The sequence below is a fragment of the Odocoileus virginianus genome, chromosome 33, assembly GCF_023699985.2.
Source record: "Odocoileus virginianus isolate 20LAN1187 ecotype Illinois chromosome 33, Ovbor_1.2, whole genome shotgun sequence".
Classification (NCBI taxonomy): Eukaryota; Metazoa; Chordata; class Mammalia; order Artiodactyla; family Cervidae; genus Odocoileus; species Odocoileus virginianus.
Genome location: NC_069706.1, coordinates 19,071,748 through 19,095,817, shown reverse-complemented (window position 1 = coordinate 19,095,817; position 24,070 = coordinate 19,071,748). Strand labels below are relative to the sequence as shown.

The following is a 24,070-nucleotide window of genomic DNA, read 5'->3' as shown; positions in this document are numbered from 1 at the left end:
GAGAGTTCCAGTTGCTCCCTGCCTTGATATTGTCAGTCTTTATTTTTAACCATTCTAGTGGGTGTTGTGGTGATTCTCACTGTAGTTTTATTTTGCATTTCACTGATGGGTAAGGCTGTTGAGCACCTATATATACACCTATTTTCATATACATAAAGTTCATTTATATCTGTTTGAATCTTTTGTCCATTAAAAAAAGTTAAGATGTTTATCTTATTGATTTGGAGTTCATATATCTAGAGATGAGTCTGTTTTTCAAGTGTGATTTTACTTTTATAGAAAAAATAAAAATTGTATGCAATTTGAATATGTAAGTTTGCAATATCTAAAGTAAGTTAGGTGTTACATAAGAGCTGAAAGTATAAAAAATACTAGAAAGACCATGATCACAGTTTTTTAAAGATGCAAATAAAGTAAACCTAGCTACATAGAAAAGCTCATATACCACTTTCTAGTAAAAAAAATTAAAACATAGATGAGTCTTTTAACAAAGTTTATCTCACCAAACATTTACATACACACACCGCAATGATCACATCAGTTTAAAAGTACCTTTGATCCTATTAATTAACTAAAAGCAATTTTTCATGTCTTAGAAATGACCCTCAATGATGTAATACATGACACATTCATTTCGTGTGTACACAGTGGGGCTGGCCCAGCAGAGTCAGCCCAGTTTTCACAAGCTTGAGCCAAGAATTTGCTCTGGATTGGGCTCCAGAGCAGACTGCAGTCCAGTTTGGTTGAGCAGTTTGGGGGGTGGTGGCGAGACTCATTTATTTTTTCTTCCTCCAAGATGGGCTGATGCTGAGTCTGTGTTACAGCCGTGGACTGAGGCGGTGGGAAGGCATAGAGCAAGAGGATCGGGGCAGAAATGATCTCATCTGGCCGGTCTCCAGAGAAGGGCTCTCGTAACTAAGCTGCAAGCTCACAGTTTACTACATGTCTGCCACATGGCAGGTTCTGGGGACCCAGAGATGGTTAGGACACCAGCCTCATCCTGGGGGAGTTTATGGTCAGGGAGAAGAGACAAAGAAGCCAGGAAGCATGATGTGGAGTGCTAAGTGTAGTAAATGTCACCACTATAAAGAGAGATGAGTGGTCAGAATGCTATAGGGGAAAGGCTGGAGGCTCCCAGCTCTTGATGGATCCCAGGGGCATCTTCACAGAGAACCTGATGCCATTTGCTCTGTGCCTTGATGCATGAGAAGAAGTCACCAGACAGAGGGTGGCAGAAGGATGCTCCAAACAGGGGGCTTGGTGCAGGACTTCCAGCAAGGAACAGTCTTGTGACTGTAGTGCAGGGTGTGTTGAGGACAAGGCAGGAACATTAGGGTGGGCCCAGGGATAAACAGCTACTCTCTTGCAGCTTCTAGGGAGTCCTGGTGCCTGACGATGCTGATCTGGGAGTACCAGTTTTCCAGGGCACCTTGTGCTCACGGCAACTATGTGGTTCTTTGTAGGATGGCCTTTCTATGTGGAGGAATACTTGTTTTGGATCCCTCCCCATGGTTACTACTGTCCACAAAGCAGAGCATGCTGCCTGACCCGCACAGTGTTTGTCCCCTCCCCTTACCTGAGAACGCTTCTCTAAAAAGGAGAGACCTTCAGTTCTGGGTTGTTTTTCTTCTGGAGTTGGGACCTAGTGAACAGGAGATGAAGGAAGATGCCCAGATTTCTGGGCATGGAAGGCAGGAGTTCTTGGAGCAAGGGCGTCATGACTGGGGTGGGGCCCAAGGTCTGGGTGGGCTAGAGCTATGAGGCAGGGGAGAGGGGCTGCTTGAAGGGCATACCTGATGGATTGGGCCTGCCAGAGGAAGCCTCTGGCCTTGGTGATCTCCTGGGCCAATTTCCTTAAATCATCTCCTTCAAATAGTGGCAGCGCAGGATCCTTGAAAGAGGGAAATGAGTCTGAAGTTAGATTCATTAAATGAATGGGTGGGACGTGAAAATCCAAAATCTTAGGAGAAGAATTTTAGAGTGAACTCAGTGCAGCCTTCCTCCCAGTGCAGGGAATCTTGTGGGCCTCAGCTCGCACGTTTCCAGGGACAGAGAGCTTAATATATGCAAAGGCAGTCATTCTGTAAAGGGGACACTTTGCAATAAGATGTCTGAGAGTCACTGGAAACCGAGAGGGGCCCTGGACTTCACTGAAGTCAGCACTGCTCTGCCCTGTAGAACAGAAGTGGTATATACACCTTATCTCAATGTCAACCCCTTCTCTATTTCTTCCAGTAAAACAGCTCCACAGACATACCTTTTTCTTATGTCAACTAATGAAATTCCAGAGCTTAGCCTTAAAAATACAAGTTCTTACCATTAGTAAGAGAATGTAAGAGAGATGAAAGTGTTCCTTCTTCCTGGAAGCAGTAGTGGCAAAGGTCCCACTCTGCACCCAGAAACTATTCAAAGAATCTGATTTGATAAGGTATTAAATAGAGAACCTCCCCAATATTGTCAACTGTGTTTTCCTGTGTAGGATATGGATGAATATTTATTACTTTTACTTGTTCTGACCTCTATATCACTAGTAATATTTGCCCCCCAAACTGTTACTCAAACAAAGAAATCATGCAAAGCACTCAACTTCAAAAATTTTGCCATGCCCTGTGATAGTAAACTTTAATTTCCAAAAAAAAAAATTCCAGAATTCTGGTTGATTGTTCTACTAGATGATATGCTGGCTTGGAAATATTATGATTCACAGCAACACATCCCTAGAAGGTATGAATAGATACATAATCTTTCTAGCAGGTTGTAAAATCTTATTCTATATGTGTGATAAAACTTATGACTTTACTGTATTTATTTTTAACAGATCACACATTTGAATATCTGTACTTGAATGAATTTAAGGTGAGAAGACAGAAATATGCAGGAATGAAAGCATAGAACTTAGGAGCATGGATGTCTGGACTCCAGCTTTACCATCTACTCTGACTTTAGGTGTATTCCTAAACCTGGCTGAGCCTGTTCACTCATCTGTTAAATGGGTACAATAATGCTTGGTAGGATTAAAAGAGGTAATTTACAAAGAGTGAATTGTTAGTTAGGAAGAAAAAACCACACCTGTTGACACTGTATTGCACTGTTTCAACAGCGGCTCTACAACCTACCCTTTGGTGGAGGAAGCCCCTGGTCAGCAGGCCCTGCATTTCCAGAAGCGAGTCCTCACTAACAGGGCAGTGATAGCGCCCTCCGGTGAGGGTGGCCAGGTCTCTCAAGAAGTTAGCAGCAGTCCTGCGGGGAGGAACAGAGGGCTGGGGCCAGGCCCACCGATCTCTGTGAGCCCCCAGCCCCTGGGGAAGTCATGTCAGTGGGGTAATGGGTCTTGGGCCCGGAGGCTCTGTGCCATTGAGACCATGTCAGGATCACAAGCCCACTCTCCCAGCTGGTTTTTGGGTGGCAGAAGTGCTGCTGTGTGAATCATATTCACCGTATCAGGGTCGCCCTCTGAGCACATGGCCCCATTCCTTAATCTATCCAGTGCCGGCTATGTGTCTGGCCTGGCAGGGAGACAGTGTGACTTTTATGGAGCTCATGGTTTGGACAGAGAGATTAAATATAAATGTAAGTAATCACAGCTTTGCCAATTACATTAAGCATTTTTGTTTCAGAAGGAGCTGAATCCCTCCTGTTTAACACATGATCTTTCTTCCATGATAATTGTTTATGGAAGTAGCCATAGCTACTTTAAACTTTTCCCCCTAAATATTGACAAATGTGCCCCCAAGAAAGACGAAGTGGGAGAACACAGCGTGTGACTGACTGGGAACCGGTGCAAGTCTGTTTCCACACTGGAGAAAGTCGGGGTGCCCTGCTGACGGGTAGGCAGGGTTTCGGTGGGGTTCCCTCTCTGGTGCAATGCCTGCCCAGGGGCCTCCCAGCGGCTGACCCACGGGACTTGGGCCCAGGACAGCTCCGCTCATGGCCACGTGACCCTCAAACACGTGGCGGTAGGGAAGTGGTGCAACTCGGCCGCCTCCCCACTGCCCACCTGCAAGAGCAGTTCAGGGAGATGGTGTGCACTTTGACGTCTCTCTTCTCCTTCAGTCTCTGGACTTCACTGAGAACAAGGCTGCAGCTTGTGTCTGGCTTCCCGTCGGTCAGGAGGTATAGTGCTTCTACATCAGGAAAACTGAAAGCTTTCTGAAAGAGCACATAGGCTGTCTGGCTCAGAGAAGGGGCCAACCAGGATTCAGAAACCACTGACCTGCTATCCCCAAGTCTGCTTGGATCCCACCAACTTGTCATTAAGACTGTGAGCCTCCCCTTTCACCTGATGATAGACCAGGAAGCTGTTGAAGTTTAGGAAAAAGAGTGCAGCTCACTTCAGAGCTGGTTAATCCCAAGCAAGTCACTTAACCTCTCTGAGCCTCTGTGTCATCATTAATAAAGTCAGAAATTTGAGAAACTCATTCTCACTGGGTTGTTGGGAAGATGCAATGATTGAACACTTAGCAAATTCTAAAGTGCTCTCCTTAAACTCTAAAGCATCATGCAATGTCAGGATTAGGGGTTAGGACAGTATTTCTGGGTTGGGCTTGGTGGTGGAACTTGCCAGCAGTGCTTCCAAGACTGAGGTGCTCCCCTGAGCGTGCAGGCAGGTCACCCACTGCATGGCCTTGTGGCAAGCTGCGTCTGTGGCCTCCACCAGAGTGTCCTGCCACGGCTGTAGGCCCTCTGCAAAGCTGAGCAGGTTAAAACTGCGGAGCAGGGAAAAGAAGTGGGGGGTGGAGAGAGGAAAAAGAGATTTGTTTGTATCTGCCAGTCTATATTGAGGGCTTCACTGACGGCTCAGTGGTAAAAAATCCACCTGCAATGCAGGAGATGTGGGTTTGATCCCTGGGTCAAGATCCCCTGGAGGAAGAAATGGCAACCTGCTCCAGTATTCTTGCTTGAAAAACTCCATAGACAGAGGAGCCTGGCAGGCTACAGTACATAGACACGACTGAGCCCGCACACAGTCTATTTTGATCTTGGGAGAGTAACCTACACGAGGACACATGCTTATCCCTGAAGACCCTACAGCAAGCCCTGGGCCCCCTGCAGACCAACCAAGTTTGAGAAGGTACATGGTGAAAATTCTATATGTAGACAGATTTAAATCCCCCCTCAGTAATTGCTGCTTACTGGTTATATGATCTTGGGCAAATGACTTAATCTTTCTAAGCCCTTGTTTCCTTTTCTGAAGAAAGGGGATAATAACAGGATCATTGTGCAGGCTGAATGACCTCACACATGTAAAGTGCTTGGCACAAGGAAAGAGCTCTATAAATGCCTGCTCATTTTAATATTAGGGCAAGAATGAGTCCCAGCCTGGGGTCAGAGTTTCCAGCTGTCTCTTCGGGGTCAACCCTTCTGAGTAGAGAGAACAAACCACACCAAAGCCCCTCTTGAAAAATCCACAATTCAAGGCAGCCTGGTGGGTCCTCTGATCTGCTTGCAATTGTCACTGGGCCCAAGACGGATTTCTAAAAACCACTTTACTTCTGCAGTAGGAGGCAGTGTTCCTTCCTGCTATTCAGCTGAGCAGTTCAGAAGCCTCCAGGCCCCTTTGGAAGTGCGAGGAGGGAGTGGTCTCAGCCAGGGAAGCATCCAGAACTATTGCTGGATCTTCCTGCCCCCCACTCCACCTGTACCCCTGCCTCTTACCTGTCACAGTGCTTCCGCAGCTGTTCCCATATCAGCAGGGTAAGCTCCGTCTTCACCTGCTGCAGGTAGGGGCCCATGGATCCCGACGTGTCCAGCAGGATGCACACTTTCCTCTCCAAAATGACTCCGAACAGTCGGCGGCTCCCTGCTCCAGGGTGGGTGGGGACAGAGGCCAGGGAAGAGTGAGGGTGGTTTTTCCCACTGCAGCTATCAAATACACCGCACCAGCCCCAAATCTGATCATTTGTGGATCAGATGTGAACCCCTGGGAGATAGCCTCTGCGGTATTATTGCTGGAGTGGCCACCATTCAAAGGCAGCGTAGGTCGGTAGCCTGGGCTTTGGGAGATCAAGGTTTCCACTGTGACTTTGCTGTAGATGACCTGATTATAACCTTCCTGGGCTTGAGCTTCCTCACCCTAATGTTAGGTGATTGAGTTAAGTGGTGTCACAGCACTGTTTGGGGCTGGAAACAAAGTTACAGAGCACAGAGTCTGTACACTGGTCAACAGAAATCAAATGAGCATCCTCGGTGTGCCCAGCGCTGAGCAAAGTGCAGTGGAGATGAGGGAGGGTTCCCTGCCCTCATGGAGCTGCTAGTCGGTAAAGGAAAACGGATGTTATTCTAACAGCTACGCCTCTGCTGAGGGTTCTGACAAACATACAGGAGTATACACTGGGGGGATTCTGAAAGAGATGGATGTGGGGTGGGGAGCGGACAACCTCCGGCTGAGGATGAGGAGCAGCGGCCAAGGAGAGGAGGGAGAGGAGGTGTGTGTGGAGCAAACGGACTGAGAAAAGTTCTGAGTGGGAGAAGAGCATGCCACGCTTGTGGGACAGAGGGAAAGCTGGCGAGGTGGGTACAGGATTTTGGAATTATCCCAAGGGGAAACAGAGAGAGTCAGTGACTTGCCCACAGTCACACAGCCTGGCAGCGAAGCTGAGATTCACATTCAGGTCCTCTGATCCATGTTTTAAGGCAACAGCTAGCCCCAGCCCTTTTAGTGCCCCAGGGCTAAATGGAAGTAACACGGAGGAAGCCAAAGAGCAGAAGATGGCGTGTCAAGCGTTCCTGAATCACACCTCAGACCTCACTGGAGGCAGGATTAGAAAAAATGGAAACCTGCTGCAAAACGGGCTCACTGCTCTCCAGGGAAAGGCGGCCTGAGCTGGCTGGACCCACTGCCCAGGAATCTTCCAGGACTCACGTGGCGTATTCTCTGGCCACGCTCATGGCCACAAGAGGACAGGAGGGGAGCCATCCTAAAGCGTGGGGATGTTCTGTGAGGACAGCCAGCCAGCTCTCGAGGGCCCTCCCACACAAAAGGCCAGCTGATCCACCCTGGGAACCAGACAGCGGAAGGGAACCCTGAAAGCCACTGAGCCCTGGGATTGTCTCCCTAATCTAACTCTGCTTTCTTCGTCCATCTCCATCATCACTAACTTTCCCAGTTATCCTATTCTTATCCCCTGGATTCCTACTAGGTTCCCCTGACTGCCCTCCATCCCCTCAACAATTTATAATCCAGGGAGATTGGTTGTAACTTGATCACATTTCCCTTATTTAAAACCTTTCAGTGTCTGCCCATTCCTCTTAGGATAAAGTCTGGGCCATGGATTCATCTTCCTGGGGTGGATGCACCCTTTACTCTCAGCCAATCCGGCTTCCTTTCAGTCTTTGTACTCAGCCTCCTCTCCTGTTGAGCAGCTCAGCCACATCCTGGGAGTCTGTCTTCTCTTTGCTCAGGTGATGTCTATTCATTCTTCAGATCACCTCCTCAGGGAAGCCCTTCACGATCTCCCTGTGCAGGCCCGCTGCCCCTCTCTCCCTGCACCACACCTGTCTCCACCTTACACGCATCTCCGCTGTTCTTTGGGTACCATCCTTCTCCTCTGGACCACATGCTCCATGAGCTCAGGGACCACGTGGGGTGCTTCCCCTACCACCGCCCCAGCACCGACCGGGAGAACGACAGTCTTTGCTGATTAATGAATGAGTGAATCAGTGCAGCACCCTCTGGGTGTGTTTTGAGGTGTTAGATGGTGTTGGGTGTGTAGCTGTGTGTGATGTGGGGGTGCAACTCATGCTACACCATGAGCGACTGCATGGCTGGCCTTCACACTCTCTCGGCAGGAAGTGTGTGTCCGAGTGGGGAGTGCACACAACGTCACTGTTGCCCCACATTCAGCCGCTGACTTGACAGCGCAGCTGTCAAGGGACTTGCAGCCCCCTCCAGAGGCTTTGGAGAGCTACGGCAGACCAAGGACTGTTTATACCGGGTTCTACTGCAGAGGACTGGACTTAATGAATCTGCACAGGAGCCTGAGTGGCCCACACTGGGATGCTTCCTCCTATCATCCCAGGAACCCTCCAGGCCCCAAAGCCTAAACACCCTGCCGTTCAGTTCTAGCCAACCGCCCGGCCTTTCGGACTTGACGCTTCAGACCATCCTGATTCCCGTCCCCACGCTGCTTCTGGGATGTGAGCCTGGCTCCCAGCCAGCCCGGCCACTGGCCTCTCCAGAGGGTCCTCAATGCTCTCTGTAGAGAAGAACAGGAGCATCTTCTCTGCTGTAGACCCTCCTATCTCTACCTTCATGGACCAGTTCTTTGGAGCCCAATCAATGCTCAATTGAGGCTCCTGAGGGCCAGCCCCTCAAGTCACACCCAGGAGATGGGGTGTGGGAGACAGCCTGGACAGACCTGGTTCTCTCTGATGCTGTGGTCTGTGCTGCACCTCCTGTTATCCAGCACAATGTCTGACCTCTGAACCCAGAAGTCATGTTGCCGCTGGGTGACAGTTTGTGAGTGCTTAGCCTGGGAAGGAGTGACCCTGGGGTCCCTGGGGTTGCCCTCCTCCTGCCCCTCATGCCCCCCACCCTCCAGGACAGCAGGCAGGCTCACCAGACAGCAGCCACTGCAGCCTCTGGACGTAGCGGTGCATCAGCTTGTCCAGGTGTGTGATGTACACCTCCATTTCCCTGGGGGTGCACTCAATGTGTCTCACTGTCCCCTGGATTAAAGCAAGCAAAGAAAAATACTCCCCTGCCAGCTCTTTCTTCATATCCCCATCACCCCCGAAACAGTTTAGTCTATTGTGGTTCACAATTTTCGCAACACTGTAAAAGCATACATTTTTGTTTGTTTAAAAGCTTTTTTTTTCTTTTATTAAACTATCAAATGCGTGGGTTTAGGCAGGTGTGGGGGAATTAGGATGATGGTTTTTGTGTCAAATGTGGTCACTGTCATAACTAAAAACTAAAATAGTCTCTCTAAATTTTAAATAGAAAACCCTTAATGGTAGAATGGGAGGTCGATAAATTTCACATTAAAAGATGACCTCGGATGGAGGAGGCAGGCAGCATGATTAAATGCCCATGAAACTTGTATGGTGGATAATTTTTAGCTTTACAGTTGACAATGTTACATTAAAGGGCAAGGAGAGAAAATGGGGTCTTTTTTTTTTTAAAGCAGGATTAGATTTTAATTTTGTACTAAATTTACCTGTTCCAGTATCAAAGCAATTAAAAACTACCTCAAAACTAGGAAATAGAGAAGCCCCCCTGATCTCCTGCCATAACCCCTGTTTCTGGCCATCTTAACAGAACCACCATCAGAATCGGGGTACAGAGTTCTTACTTGTAAGGTATTCTAGCCACTGCTCTGTGATCTCAGCAACAGTTACTAATTCTCATCCCAGAGAGTACCTAGAACCTTGATCATGGTCTCAGGCATTCTGAGGGGCTGGCTTTCCTTTCAACAGGGTTCTGTATCCTATTCCTTGAGGGAAGTCCCCCTTTGCGGGGTTGGGGTTCTTAATAGGAGAAATAAAAGCTGGGGGCTCATACATTCGTGTGGACTTTCCCCTAACACACTCAGCCATCTGTGTCTAAGAAGAGACAGGAGCCAGGAGTAAAAAAACAAAACCAATCTTGACTTACATTGATCTCTATGCTGGGGAAGACACTGCAGTATTTGGCTGATGCTGACATCTGTACTGATTTTTGATGAGTGCAGTTGGGACCAAGGTATCTGGAGACCTCCATCTTTAGTTTCTTTAACCCATAATTTGCTACCCACTTTGGAATAAAGGAAAGAATGATTATCTTGGGTAATTTTGGCTTAATGGAATGATTGGCTCATCTTTCAAAAACCTCATATTTGAAATCTGTCTTGTATTTGAAATGTGGGGTTTCCCAGGTCCTCACCGAGACTACCTCACATGCATATTCCTGCCCCAGTGCTAGAGAGAGATGCAAAGAAATATGGGAAACAGGGAACAAAATTTACTGAGCACTTATTACTCCCTGGTCTGATGAACCCTGTGGCTTCCTCCATTTCCATTTCAGCCTCTTCCATGAAACTAGAATGGAAACCCTGATTGGTCTCAAGTTTAGATCAATAAGATATCACAATAAGAGATACAAGAATGACCAGGTTTAAAGCAATCAGAGTATGGTATCCAGGCCTGGACCAATCAGAAGCAAGCTCAGACTGACTGACTGGTTGCCAGAAGAAAAGATACCCTATCTTTGGATTCGAACAAGAAGCTGGGTTTTCAGTGCTTGCATCCAAAAGGACCTGACACCACTAAGGACTTTACACAAAATAGACTTCAATTAATCAGCAATCCTATTAGGTACAAGAGTCTTCAATTTATAAATATAAATGATATTATATTATATTTACATTATTTATATATAAATATATATATTATATTTATATTAATTATATTATATACAAATATAAATGAAGACATTGAGATTGAGTGACTAGCTACGGTCACCCAGCTAGGAAGTGGCAGACTCAGGTTCCCACATAGTTCTCTTTAATCATTATCCTGACACTTGACACAGTCATTCTAAGCAGATTTGGTCTCAATTCCAAGTGTGTCCACCTTCCCAGATATAATGGTTGGTGGGAGGAATGACTGCTTGGAGGCATGTGCTGGTACAAACAGCATAATACCTCTTGGCTGGAGCAGACTGTATCCTTTCTGGGCAACTCAATAGAAGATCTAGTCCTTCTTAGGCCCCTTCTTTGAGGGTACTTCTTGTATACGGAACCTGCGAGAAAGAGAGCAGTTATCTTGTGCAATTCTCTTATCCTCTCCTCCCTTCTCCATGTCAGTTTCTGTCAATCAAGTCAGTTGTAACATTCCTTAGGTGCAACTTGCTGAGAGATAGGAGGGACTCTTGGGGGATCTAGGGAGGTTTTCTGGGACCCCCCCACCCGACGCCCCTGTGCTTCTCAATGAGTTGCTATTGGGACTTGTGCCTCCTCACAGCTATCAATCCTGCTGACTCGGGGGATTCAAGCCCACTTCCTTCCCAGTCAGTCTGAGGACACCACCCCTCACAAACAGAGCCAGAGCGCTGTACCCAGGGACCCGGGGGAATGCCGACACCACCTTTTCCCACTCTACTGCTTTGTGTCAAGACTTTGCAAGCTCACTTCCCTGGGCTGGGAGATCTGAGTGGTTTGAGGATAGGCCTGCTCCGGGGGCACTGCTGTCCGTGTCCTGGAGGGGTCACCCTCCCATGGGCCTGATCACCTTCCAGGGGGCTGTCCAGACATCTGCTTAGCCGCCAACTCACCCACATTATTCCCCGTCTCTGTGTAGAACAGCAAGAGAGCTGTTTCTGCATCCCTCGATTGGGTCTTCTTCCTCCACTTGGCAGTCCCTTTCTTCACTGGCGGGGCTGCAGCTAGAGGACATTTGGGCTGTTGTCTGGATCTGTCTTGAGGGTTTATGTGGTGAAGCTGTGCAGTTTGGCTTAGAGACTTGTCAACTTCAGCTATGCTCTGCCCTCAGAAATGGGGCTCCAAGGTGGCTTTGAGGTCCTCACTCTGACTCTGAGTCAAATTGACTCTGGCCTCACCGGGATCAGCAAAGCTAGAGCTGCTGCTACTTACCAGGCTTGGTGCGAGGTGCCTCCCGGTCCCTGTCTGGTTTTATCCTCACAGTCCCCCAGTTTACAGATGAGGCACGGGGGACTCAGAGTCAGCAAGGAGCAGAGCAAAGAGTCTACCCAGGTCTTGCTGACTCCGGGACTCCAGAACTCTGCTCTGAACTGCTCTGCTGTTTCTGACATTAGAAGTAAGATACATGGTCTTAGATTGTATCAGCAGAATACCTTCATAAAAATACCAATGCCTTGTCATGACCGGCTGGCACTGGACACTCTCCTTAGTCCCTCTGAGCCTGAATTTCTTCATCAGTAAAACAGGAACTAATAGATTCCTTGCTGTATAGGATGGATGATTACAAGCTTTAAAGGGGACAGTCTTAGCAGAGGGCAGGCGCACGATCACCGATCACTTTAGTGACTGCCATCACTCATCCATGTCTTAGCCGTGTCTGTCCACCCCTCCCACCCCGTGCCCATGCCTTACCTGAGGGGATGCCTGCTTTGCCACTGAGTGGACGCCATGGCAGAGCTTTCAAGGGGGGCCTCTTCTCTCTGTCAGGGTCATCTTTAACACTCTAGAAAACAGGCAGCCTTTCCCATCAGAGGCCTGTTCTCTGTGGTGGGCAGTACCCCCATCACCCCAGCCCCAATATGTCAAGTAGGAACCTTTTCATGGAGAGGCCTGAGGAAGAAGTTTTCTCATATGTTCACCCCTCTCCTGCAGCAGATACGGAGAAGACTCTGGTGTTTGAGGTGAAAAATACGTGTGTGTGTGCATATATATGAATGGGTGCGTGCAAGTGTGTGTGTGTGTGTGTGTGTGTGTGTGTTATGAGAGAGGGCCTGTGGAAGTTCCCTGGTGGTCAAGTGGTTAGGACTTGGAGCTGTCATTGCTATGGCCTGGGTTCAATCCCTGGTCAGGGAACTGAGATCCTGCAAGCCATGAAATATGGCCAGAGAGAGCGCTTGCTAGGACTGCTGTGGGAATTTGCCTGAACCTTCTTCAACAGCTACCTGCCCCTCTTCCTACTGGCCTGGGACTTCTGGGCCTCCAGGATGACCAGCAACCACTCAGTAATTTCTGTGCCACGTCGGGCACCTCAGTTTTAAGGGAGGGGTTCCTTCATTACTGGGCACAGCTGGAATGTGGTGACAGCTGAACAGAGTCCCCCAGGCCCGGGGCCAGCTGACCCGCATCATCTACTCAGATCCTCTTCCTCGTTTCAGGAGGCCTGTTAGGGGCCCTGGTGCAACCCAAGCCCCCTCGCCCTGAAGGCCCAACCGGCAGACTCCGAGACCCTGGGGTTTCACCTCAGAATTCGGGAAGACGAGAAGGTGCCTGCTCCAAGCCCTGGTGGAGTCTGTGCACGTGTGGACCGAACCTCTCGAGAGTGCAGCCCCGGGAAGGGAGGGCGCTGTGTTCACCAGGGTCTGTCAGCTGGTGAAATGCTGAAGAGTTCACACACCTCACTGTGGCTTCTGCTCACAAGTCCTGTGGAGTCTGGGGTCTTCCCCCAGGCACACTCCTTCCTAGAAGCCCCTTGTGATTGTTACGGTGGACATTTTATGCAGGACAGATTTTGACAGGCTGTGAACAAGGATCAACCCTGGGGAAGGCCCAGGTCCAATCAGGTCCCTGTAAGCCTTGAGCAGAAGCAGCGAGAGCCCATTATATGCCCCTTCGCCCCTGAGAGGCCCTCCGGATGAGCCCTCCTGCCTTCTAACCAGCACGTGTAATCATGGGTGCCAGTTCCCTGGAATCCTTATACCACAAGGCTGGGATAACCAGGCAGAGCCAAAGCTGGAGTGGAAGGGGTGGCCAGGGCCGAGAAGCGGGCCGCTGGGTTCTCCTCCCCCTTGGAGGCCGGGCCCCTGACCACCGAGGACACTACCCCCGCCTCCACTGGCCCTGGGACCTGGGGACCTGGCCCAGGCCACTTCGCGATCTAGGAAAGACCAAGAGACAAGGTGGAAATAAAATCCTCTGTGTGTTATTAGGGGAGGGGAGTCAAACCATTCTGGCCACGGAGGGTGCTGTGGGCTTGGAAGGACGGAACTTCCTGGGCTGACTTCTCGGCTGGAGCACATTCGGCTTCTCTTTCAGGAGGGCTGCACTTTCCTGTCCTTTTCCAGACTGGTTCTTCAGGGAGGACACGAGTAAGGCACACTGCAGCAGGGATTGGGAGAGTCAGGCAGGTGCCTCCCCAGGGAGTGTGTACACACACAATTCCGTGCATGCACACACACACACACACACACACACACACACACACAGCAGGAGGGGCTGAGGCCAATGGGGCCTCTGGATTTTTCTTTCTACCCCTAGAGTGCTGCCGGGAGCTGAGAGTTCTATGGTCAAACCTACTAATGATAAGTACAGAGGTTCTGTGATGCATCAGGCTAGTTAGTGGGCGAGTTGGTGCCTGGGGGTCTCAAATCCTCTTGTCCATAAGGCATGTGGCTACACAGGCCGGGTAAGTGCCATCTTATCCCATTTTACAGGTGAGGAAGTAAATCTTATGAACTTAAAGTACTTGCCCAAGGCTACTGTGAGTATTCTTGCCTGGAGAATCTCATGGACAGAGGAGCCTGGTGGGCTACAGTCCATGGGGTCACAAAGAGTCGGACACTGCTGAGTAACTTCACTTCACTTCACTTCACTGCGAGTATACAGTAGATCTTCCATTTATTCTCAGGTGGACCTTGTCCCAAAGCCAGTTTTCCTCCATATGTGGACCCTGTGCCCATGACTGACCCTGGGGGCCCACAGAATGGTGGCATAATACTTGGTTCCTTTGCCTACCTGTTTCTCAACTGCCTGAAAGATTCTTCAATAATTATTCTCAATCAAAGCACTAGAAAACACCACTTGAATGTAAGTAATACCACATGAGGGTGGCTTAAACCAGTATTGCCATCTTGGGAATGTTTATATATATATAACACCTTGGGAATGAGTTTATCAAATGAGGGAGCAGGACTAATGGGCACCTGAGAAGCAGTTTTTTCAAAACACCAAAGAGGGGCCCTTTCAGGGTGGAATGCTCAGACACATTTTGGGGAGCCACAGGTCTGCCAATCCATGGCCCCACCCTCCCAGGAGCTCACAATGTAGTTGGGAGACAGGCAGTTCTGGCAATGGTGGTACTTGAAATGTGAGTCACCTACATGCTCATGCTCTGTCCATCCCCTGGCTTCAACTGCCCCACACCTCTATGTCTGGCCCTCATCTTTATCCACCTGCCAGGATGCCCCCACTTACTATCTCATAAGTCGCACAGACTCACCTCTGTTCTAGCCTCTCTTAACCCTGTCTTGATTTCTCTCTCTGGGTCTGTGGCACCACTGTCTACCAGGTCCCCCAGCAAGTCACCCCAGGATTTCTTCTTCTTTCTCACCCCGTGCATTCAATCAGTCACGAGTTTGGTCAATTCTTCCTTAAAAACATGATCTCAAGTTTGTTCCTTTGTGTCCATTCTCATTGCTCCTGATGCGATCTGGTCCCTCTCTCACCTCACCTTGAACCGCTCAACTCCTTCTCTGAGGAGGTGACACTTTAGTGAACCCTGAATAACATGGATGACCTCGGAGGGGAACAGCTGGCTGAGGAAATAGCAGGCGCAAAGGCAAATTTGGGAAGGAGTTTGATCTGTTCAAAGGTGTACAGGCCAGGATGCAGAGCACACAGACCTAAAACCAGTGACTTATAGGAAACCCTCATGTTTCATTGGAAGCCTTTGGTGTCTGTGGATCAGCACAAAGGTGGAGAGCTGACATGGGGGGAGTCGAGTCCCCCAAAAGACATGGTCCAAATTCCCGGTACCCGTGAATGTGACCTTACTTGGAAACATGGCCTTTGTAGATGTAATGAAGATTTAAGTTAATGAGGCTATACTGGAAGGGTGGGCCCTTAATCCAATATGACTGATGTCCTTCGAAGAAAAGAGACACAGACACACACATAGAGGGAGGAGAGCCACATGGAGATGGAGGCAGAGATTAGAGTGAGGCTGCCACAAGCCAAGGAATGCCAAGGAGTGCTGGTGATAAGGATGCCCTACTTGACCAAACTTTGTCATGCTCCTCTGAGCCCTCTTCTTGACTGGGTTTTAACTGCTCCAAAATCACTGCAATGGTGCCTGAAGCCATGAAATCGAAAGATGCTTGCTCCTTGGAAGAAAAGTTATGATCAACCTAGACAGCATATTAAAAACAGAGACATTACTTTGCCAACAAGGTCTGTCTAGTCAAAGCTATAGTTTTTCCAATAGTCATGTATGGATGTGAGAGTTGGACTATAAAGAAAGCTGACCGCCCAAGAATTGATGCTTTTGAACTGTGGTGTTGGAGAAGACTCTTGAGAGTCCCTTGGACAGCAAGGAGATCCAACCCGTTGATCCTAAAGGAAATCAGTCCTGAATATTCATTGGGAGGACTGATGTTGAAGCTGAAACTGCAATACTTTGGCCATCTGATGTGAAGAACTGACTCATTGTTAAAGACCCTGATGCTGGGAAAGATCGAAGGTGGGAGGAGAAGGGGACGACAGTGGATGAGATGGTTGGATGGTATCACCGACTCAATTGACATGAGTTTGAGTAAACTCGGGGAGTTGGTGATGGAGACAGGGAGGCTGGTGTGCTGCGGTTCATGGGGTCGCAAAGAGTTGGACACAACTGAGCGACTGAACTGAACTGAACTGTTGAACCCAGTTTTAGCAAAGAATCCTGTTTAGCTTGTTTAGCAAGAATCTCTCTACCCTTGACATCTAATCAACTTCATCTTAGTAACTTTCATTCCACTAACCCTCTCACTCTGCTCATTGGCTATAAGTCCCCAGCTATTTTTGCTGTATAATCAGAGTTGAGTTCAACCTCTCTCCCTGATTGCAGTCATCTTGAACAGTGTCTTCCTTGCCATTTTTAACAAGCATTGAAATTTAACAAGTGAAATTTCATTTCTAAGAGCAGTCACCACCAGAAGCTATGAAGAGGTAGAGATTCTACTCAGAGCCTTTGGGATGGGGGGTCATGGCCCTTTAGACACCTTGATTTTAGGCGCTAGCCTCTGGAACTGTGAGGGAATAAATATCTGTCATTTTAAGCCACCTCTTTTGTGGTCCTTTAATGACAGCCCCAGGACTCTAACAGAAGCCAGTGTAGTCAATGATTGCCCCATACATAAGGCATACCTTTTGGGAGTAGTTGAGAGCCTTTTCCATCTCAGACGTGATGGCACTGATATCATCACTTTCGTAAATACCTGGAAACAAAGTACATCATGAGTGTGTGGGCGGGTGCCGATTCTGGCAAGTGTCCATATCTGTAACCACAAGGGCCACCTCAGCGTGGAGGGGACCTCAGCCCAGGGGGCAGGCTGGGGTCTTAGTGGGCTGAGCTGACCAGCCCCCACCTCATGCTATCTGGTGGTAAAGGAGATGGGCAGATATAGTGAGGGTACCAAGAGCGGAGCCGGCCTTGGGACCCAGCGCCCGGGCACCCAGCCAAGAGCTCTCACCCACAGACGAGTAGGTCAGGGACAGGTCCTGCTCCTCTAGGGACTAAGATCCACCTTGAGGTTACTTAAAGTAGCTAATGTCTGCAGTGAATAACGTCTGTAGTAATATCTCAAATATGACTCATTTGAGTGGGACCTGGAGAAGGAAATGGCAACCCACTCCAGTGTTCTTGCCAGGAAAATCCCAGGGACGGGGGAGCCTGGTGGGCTGCCGTCTATGGGGTCGCACAGAGTCGGACACGACTGAAGCGACTCAGCAGCAGCAGCAGAGTTGTGACGCCTAAGAAAACAGACTCTGGGTTCAGCTCCTGGTTCCTTACTTACTACCTCTGTGCTCTGGGTCCTGTGTCTCAGCTTCACTAGCTGCAAAATGGGGTAATAATCACAACCTACTTCATAGGGTTATTGTGAGGAATGAATCACAACATGTTTAAAACACTTAAAACCGAGGTTGGCATAGAATCACTATTTTATAAATGCTTGCTATTATCAATAATAATCACCAATAATAACTTCAATGTATGTATCCGGCACTTTTCATGAGTTCCAGCCCCAGCTATGCCACTCATGTCTCTGGAAGTCATTTCTTGATTTGTAAATCAGAGAGATCAGAACACACTCTAGTGTCCCAAGCATCAATCCCTCCTGAATCACGTCACAATTTTGCATTGCCTGCACATCACCTAAACCATAATTTACTTAAAATATGTATTTTTTAATTTTTTTAATTGGAGAATATTTGCTTTACAATGTTGCATTAGTTTGTACTGTACAACAACATGAATCAGTGATAATTAAGCAAATATCCCCTCCCTTTTAAGCCTCCCTCCCAACCCCTACCCTATCCTTATGTTCATGGCATAGGGAGCTATATCGGTCCTGAGACTACTGTCTGCAAAGAAAGAGGTGGAGGGACCAGCACCACTCCCTCACCTGTGTCTCCAAACCAGTGGAAGCGCCCACCAGCAGCCCGGGTGACCTCCCTGTAGGCGGCGGCCGTGTCCGTGCGGCTGGCATAGCAAGCAGGGGGCATGGTGTCTGTCTGTGACTCACCCACATAGAAGAGACACACGTTCAGATGGAAGTCACAGCCCCCGCAGGCCTCGGCCATGTAGGCGCTGAGCATGGCCTGTGGGCAGAGAGGAAGGAGGGGCCCAGGGCTGAGGGCTTTTCAAGCTGCTGGTCTTGGGTCAGTTCAGCCCAGTCTCTTTCTTGAGGACCTACTGTGTACCAGGTCTAGTACATGGCACTGAGGAGGGAAAGATGGAAGAGCCTGGGTCACCATTTCCCTTACTATCTTAATAGATCTTGGTGGGGAGCTGGGCCTGAGATCTTAGACCGGCAGCCTCTAATCCCCTGGGAGCTCATGAGAAATGCAGACTCTCAGGCCCCTGGGAGCCAGGTCTAACAACTTCTGCATTTGAACATCTCCAGGTGATAAAGTCTAGATGGGAAAATCATGCGGGAGAAACTGGTCGCTAGGCGTCCACCCAGGGGAAGATGTGGGGGTCCTGGAGGATAAGGGAGGCCGAGACGAGGCTCACCCACCATGTCCTGGTCAGGGATGCCCCCGGTGAAGAGGTAGATGCCCTGTGACTGCTGATCTTCTTTGTCCTTGAAGTCCACTTCCACAGCCTTCCGCAGGGCGCTGAGGACGTTCCTGCTGCCCTGACACTGCAGGTTCAGGACCCACCTGGGAGGCAGGGAGGCCGTGCTGGCATGGGGCTGCCAGGCCCCAGAGGGGAGGGTGGGGAATGGAAGGCGGATGTTTCCCCATTTGTGTCTGTGCCGTCTGTTGGACGGCAAAGGTTCTAGAGAGAGCTACTTGCTGGGGGAGAGAAGGGGCCAGAAAAAGTATTACCAGGGAGGCTGCTGTCAGACCCAGCAGGTCACCTACCGCCAGGCGTTTTGTAAGTTGCTGTGGCTGGCAGCAACCATCTCGGGCCTCCAGCTTTCGATGGTGCTTCCGAACCTTGGAGGGAGGGAAAGAGGGCTTGTTTTTAGTGGGGAGATATGTGCCCCAGTTCACTGGACTTTCCAGGATTTTAAGGGGGCAAAATTCTGGTTGAAACTGAAAGTTGCTCAGTCGTGTCTGACTCTTTGCAACCCCATGGACTATACAGTTCATGGAATTCTTTAGGCCAGAATACTGGAGTGGGTAGCCGTCCCCTTCTCCAGGGGATATTCCCAACTCAGGGATCGAACCCAGGTCTCCTGCATTGCAGGCAGATTCTTTACCAGTTGAACCACAAGGGAAGCCCAAATTTCTGGTTACCTCCCCAAAATGTTAGGATGTCACCCACGAGCTCCTTGCTGGTCAGGACATGTCCCAGTATATTCACGGCGGGAGCAGAGCAGGGACCCTCCGTGTCGACCAGCCAGGACCAGTTTGGCCAGACCTCTCCCCTGAGGAAGGGTACTCCTCCCCTGTGTGAACTTCCCCACCTCCAGGGAGGGAGTCACTGTTCTCTTTTTGGCTCCCTTCACATGGATTCAGGGCATCTAAGGTATCTCAGATGGTAAAGCGTTTGCCTGCAATGTGGGAGACCTGGGTTCAATCCCTGGGTTGGGAAGATCCCCTGGAGAAGGAAATGGCAACCCACTCCAGTACCTTTGCCTGGAAAATCCCATGGGCAGAGGAGCCTGGTAGGCTACAGTCCATGGGGGTCGCAAATAGCACGGATTCATCCTCAAAGATTTCACTCTCCATCTGTATTAGTTTCTCTTTTTTATATGCATCAGCTCATTCTCTCTATGAGACAGAATTTAAATCTTTGAGAAGAAGATTTATCCCCTTTATCAAGGAAAAGCTGTCCCCTCTCTTGTTCGAGAGCAATTCCTCCAAGTGGCTTCTTGACCACAGCCAACCTTTCTGAGCCCCTGCCCCGTGGTGACCTCCCGTCCACCCCTACCCCCAGGTCTACTTTCCTCTTCACCTCTGCCTCTCTTAACTATCATTCTACCAGGGTCCACTCTGCTAGCTACGCCTCTCTCTTTCCTCTCCTCCTTCACAGACAGGCTCCCTGGAAAAACAATACTACTTCCTCATTATCTGCTTCTCAAACCTCTGCAGTCAAGCTTCCACCCCAGGCAGTTCTCTGGCAAATATTAATGATGACCTCCTTTCCTAATCCCATGGAAATATCTCTTATTATAGTTGGATAATGAATCCTCTATTGTAGTTGAATAAAAATTCTAACAATATACAGACAGTGAAAATTCTTTCAATTTTATCCCTCCCTCCAAATTTCTGTTAACTCTTTGTTCTATATTCTTTTGGATTAAAAATTGTTAGATAAAGACATATCGACGGAAGTGGAATTACAGCCTTTCTTCCCAACCCGGTGACCTTGTTTTCTACCATAAATCAGTGTTTCAGCCAAATGGATAGAAACTGCAAGTTTGTGAAGAGAGTCTGGAAACCTGGGGGTACTGAGAAAGAGGGTGGGAATCAGCTTAACATAGTTATTTTTTCACTTTACACAATAATTTTTAAAAATTTCCAGCAAAATAAAAGAAACAGAATTGTATAACCTATACTATTTATTTCCTTTCATTTGGACTTATTGAGGAACTTTTCGAAATGTACTCACGTAACTCTCCCACACTCTTTTGAATAGCTGCATAGAATTCTACAGTCAGGTTTATTTTACCAATTCCCTCTTGTTTTTTTTCCAGGTTTGTCAACTGTCAGAACTCTGCATTGAAAATCCCTTCAAGGTTATCTTAGCACAGTCATCTTAATATTTCCTTTGGATATTTCATAAAGGTTTAATTGAAGGAACAAAGGCCATACTGATCCAGTGCTTGCTTCAGTAGCACATATGCTAAAATTGGAACCATACAGAGAAGATTAGCATGGCCCCTGTGTGAAGATGATACACAAAATATTAGGAGCTTGGGATTAACATATACACATTATTATATACAAAACAAATAACCAACAAGACCTACTGTCTTGTTGACCTCCTGTTTAGCACAGGGAACTACACTCAATATTTTGTAATAACTTATAAAGGAAACAAATCTGAAAAACAAAATTATATATACAGTATATAACTGAATCACTTTGCTATACACTTGAAACTAACATTACATTGTAAAGAGACTATGTGTGTGTGTGCTCAGCTGTGTCTGATTCTTTTCGACCCTATGGACTAGAGCCCGCCAGGCTCCTCTGTCCATGATGGAATTCTCCAGGCAAGAATACTGGAGTGGGTAGTCTATCCCTTCTCCAGGGGATCTTCCTGAGTCAGGAATCAAACGGGAATCTCCTGCATTGCAGGCAGACTCTTTACTGGCTGAGCTACCAGGGAAGCACCGAATCAACTATACTTCCAATTTTAAAAAATGTAATACAAGGGCTGTACCAAACTACATTTCCACCAACACTTTCTAGGAGTGCCCTTTTCACCAAATTATCATCAGCACTGGGTACTATCAATCTTTTAACTGTTTGCCAAACTGAATTGCAAAATCATTATGTCTCATTGTTTTCCTATCAGGGAGCTCTATTGCCAGGTTCAGTGAATTCCTTCTTTTTTCTCCTTCTGACTTTGCTTTTGCAGGCCCTAACTCTGTTTCTTTCCAAGATCCTCCTTCAACTGGGAAGGGTGAAAACACCTTTCTCTCCTGGTTTTCCTCCTGCCTCTTGGACTGCTCCTCTTGTTTCTTAGGTGCTTCCCCTTCTCTGCCGTCCAAATGGCAGTTTCTCCCAAATTCTGTCCTTGGTTGGCATCTCTCCTCCATCGCGTCTCCACAGGTGCAACACGTGCCCTCCCACGTCTTCAGCTCATGCTGACGGCTAGAGCTCCAACCAGGAGACTCTCCAAACTCTTAAGGATCTCAGACTCTATACGTTTATCTTCCAAACTCTGCTCCACCTGGCACATCGCTTCACCATTCCCTCGTCCCTACAGCCAAACAGTGACCACATTCTGCATATGTAACTCCTTGCACCCCTCACAGGCCCCTCTGTCTGTCATTCCCTCCCCTCCAATACTGCATCCCTTCAGCCAGTCCTTCACCCTGTAACTCAAGTGTCTCAAGATTATTATCTTGCTTAAAATCCTTCAATATCTATATGTCCTATAGTATAAAAGCTCCTGCTTAAAGCCTCCATCATCTGGGGTTTCCTTTTGTTTCTGGGCCATCTGGTTCTCCCTCTCACCCTTTGTTCACACTCAACTACTCACACTGCAGGTCCCCAAGGTTGTGTAACACATCACACCTCTGTGCTCTGCTCACTGCACCACAAGGCCCCTTCTCCACATTCTGTGTGCTGGGGAAACCCCGGTTCTTTGTCAAGACTCAGCTAAGATTTCCTGACCCCACTCTTCCCAGGTGAATGGACTGACTCCGCCTTTGAGTCGATATGGGACTCCCATATCCTGCCTTCTACTTATTTCTTCAGAAAACATTTAATAGCATTTATATTTTAACATTCCTGCTTCCTACTACTAGGTCATAAGTTCCTTAAGAACAGGTATCATGTGTGTTAACTTCTAAATCCCTAATGCCTAGCATACCTACAGTACATGGCAGCCTTTCAATAAAGGTTAAATGAATGAATGGGATGAATGAATGAAAATGTTGTCCAAAATCCTTCTCTAAGCATTTTTCTGTAGAATTTATTAGGGAATGACTAGGCTCTGGTACAGTTTAATATATAATAATAACTGCTGACTTATTAGGTTGAGAACACTCCCCATATGATGTGAAGTTGTGTAAAAAAATATATATATATCTACCTATATTTAAATTATATATAATTTATAGATAAAAATATAAGTAACTATGTAGATAGACCTACAACTTAAATATTTATACTATTATATATATATCATATAATTTAAACATATGTAAACATACTACATATTAAATATTTATACTTTAAATTAAATTTATAGTTAAAATTTATATACATAATTGTGTATAAAATACATAATTTAACTATATAGCTATATAGTATTAATTTATATTATATATACTTATATAAGGGCTTCCCAGGTGTTCCAGTGGTTAAAAACCCACCTGCCAATGCAGGAGACATAAGAGACATGGGTTCAATTCCTGGGTCAGGAAGATCCCTTGGAGAAGGAAATGGCAACCCATTCCAGTATTCTTGCCTGGAGAAGCCCATGGACAGAGAAGCCTGGTGGGTTACAGTCCATGGGGGTCCATAGGGTCTCAAAGAGTCAGACACAACTGAAGCGACTTAGCATGCAGCACACACACCTACTTATATATAACTTAAATACATAGTTTTATATATAATGGAACCATGTAGTTTTATATATAAAGGTCTAATTTAATTCTATATAGCTCTATATAATCTATATAACATATAACTATATATAATATTGATATATCTATGTACAATTAAAATTTATAATTGGAATTCTGAATGTTTAAAATATCGTGGCTTGCTAGAACTGAGGTAGGAGCCAAGCCTGGGGACCCTTCTTTTTCTCTTTTGTGTTTATCAGCTTGGGAGCCAAATGGGGCAACGAGGCTGAGTTACTTTATCCTGGCTGATCAAACAGTGTGTTTTGGGGCCGCTTATCACCTTCACCCCAGGGGGACTGTCCTACAACCATTTAATTATTCAATGCCCCAAACAAGATGGTTCAAACCAGATAAACAGACAGCCCTCCTAGAAGGCCGGCTGCCCATACATCTGCTGTCCTGCCAGAAGCCTCAGCCTGGCGATGGCGTCCCAGCGCCCAGGCCCTCCCCACGGGGGAAGGCTGCGTACGCGATGATGTTGAAGCAGTCTTTGTTGGACAGCTGCTCCTCCAGCAGGCGTCGCAGGGAGTGCTGGATATGAATAATGTACATGGAATTGGTCACGGAGATATCGAGCAGTATAACCACCCTAAAAAGAAACACAAGCTTTAAGAGGAGAACCGAATCTCTCAGATAATGTTTATTCTGTTCCATTTTACTATTTAACGTTTTTTCCAGGGGAGTTCTGCACGCCAAATT

The 24,070-nt window shown here is 47.6% G+C and overlaps 1 protein-coding gene and 1 non-coding gene across 2 annotated transcripts in view; one reads left to right on the top strand and one right to left on the bottom strand.

The window, feature by feature from the left end:
- Nucleotides 1-24,070, bottom strand: part of VWA3A (von Willebrand factor A domain containing 3A) — a 58,578-nt gene continuing 34,508 nt past the window's right edge. The window contains exons 19-36 of the mRNA XM_070461009.1: nucleotides 23,841-23,960; nucleotides 18,981-19,055; nucleotides 18,632-18,776; nucleotides 18,017-18,212; nucleotides 16,758-16,828; nucleotides 13,581-13,733; nucleotides 12,051-12,141; nucleotides 11,252-11,362; nucleotides 10,623-10,720; nucleotides 9,596-9,733; nucleotides 8,559-8,667; nucleotides 5,656-5,800; nucleotides 4,562-4,706; nucleotides 3,998-4,149; nucleotides 3,117-3,240; nucleotides 1,794-1,891; nucleotides 1,577-1,642; nucleotides 1-1,293 (exon numbers count right to left, since the gene is read on the bottom strand). Coding sequence (XP_070317110.1) covers nucleotides 1,591-1,642; nucleotides 1,794-1,891; nucleotides 3,117-3,240; nucleotides 3,998-4,149; nucleotides 4,562-4,706; nucleotides 5,656-5,800; nucleotides 8,559-8,667; nucleotides 9,596-9,733; nucleotides 10,623-10,720; nucleotides 11,252-11,362; nucleotides 12,051-12,141; nucleotides 13,581-13,733; nucleotides 16,758-16,828; nucleotides 18,017-18,212; nucleotides 18,632-18,776; nucleotides 18,981-19,055; nucleotides 23,841-23,960 — 2,023 coding nt within the window. The 3' untranslated portion in view covers nucleotides 1-1,293; nucleotides 1,577-1,590. The remainder of the gene's footprint in view (nucleotides 1,294-1,576; nucleotides 1,643-1,793; nucleotides 1,892-3,116; nucleotides 3,241-3,997; nucleotides 4,150-4,561; nucleotides 4,707-5,655; nucleotides 5,801-8,558; nucleotides 8,668-9,595; nucleotides 9,734-10,622; nucleotides 10,721-11,251; nucleotides 11,363-12,050; nucleotides 12,142-13,580; nucleotides 13,734-16,757; nucleotides 16,829-18,016; nucleotides 18,213-18,631; nucleotides 18,777-18,980; nucleotides 19,056-23,840; nucleotides 23,961-24,070) is intronic.
- LOC139032921 (U6 spliceosomal RNA) lies at nucleotides 20,887-20,994 on the top strand. The gene has a single exon (XR_011485559.1). It is a non-coding gene; the product is annotated as a U6 spliceosomal RNA (small nuclear RNA).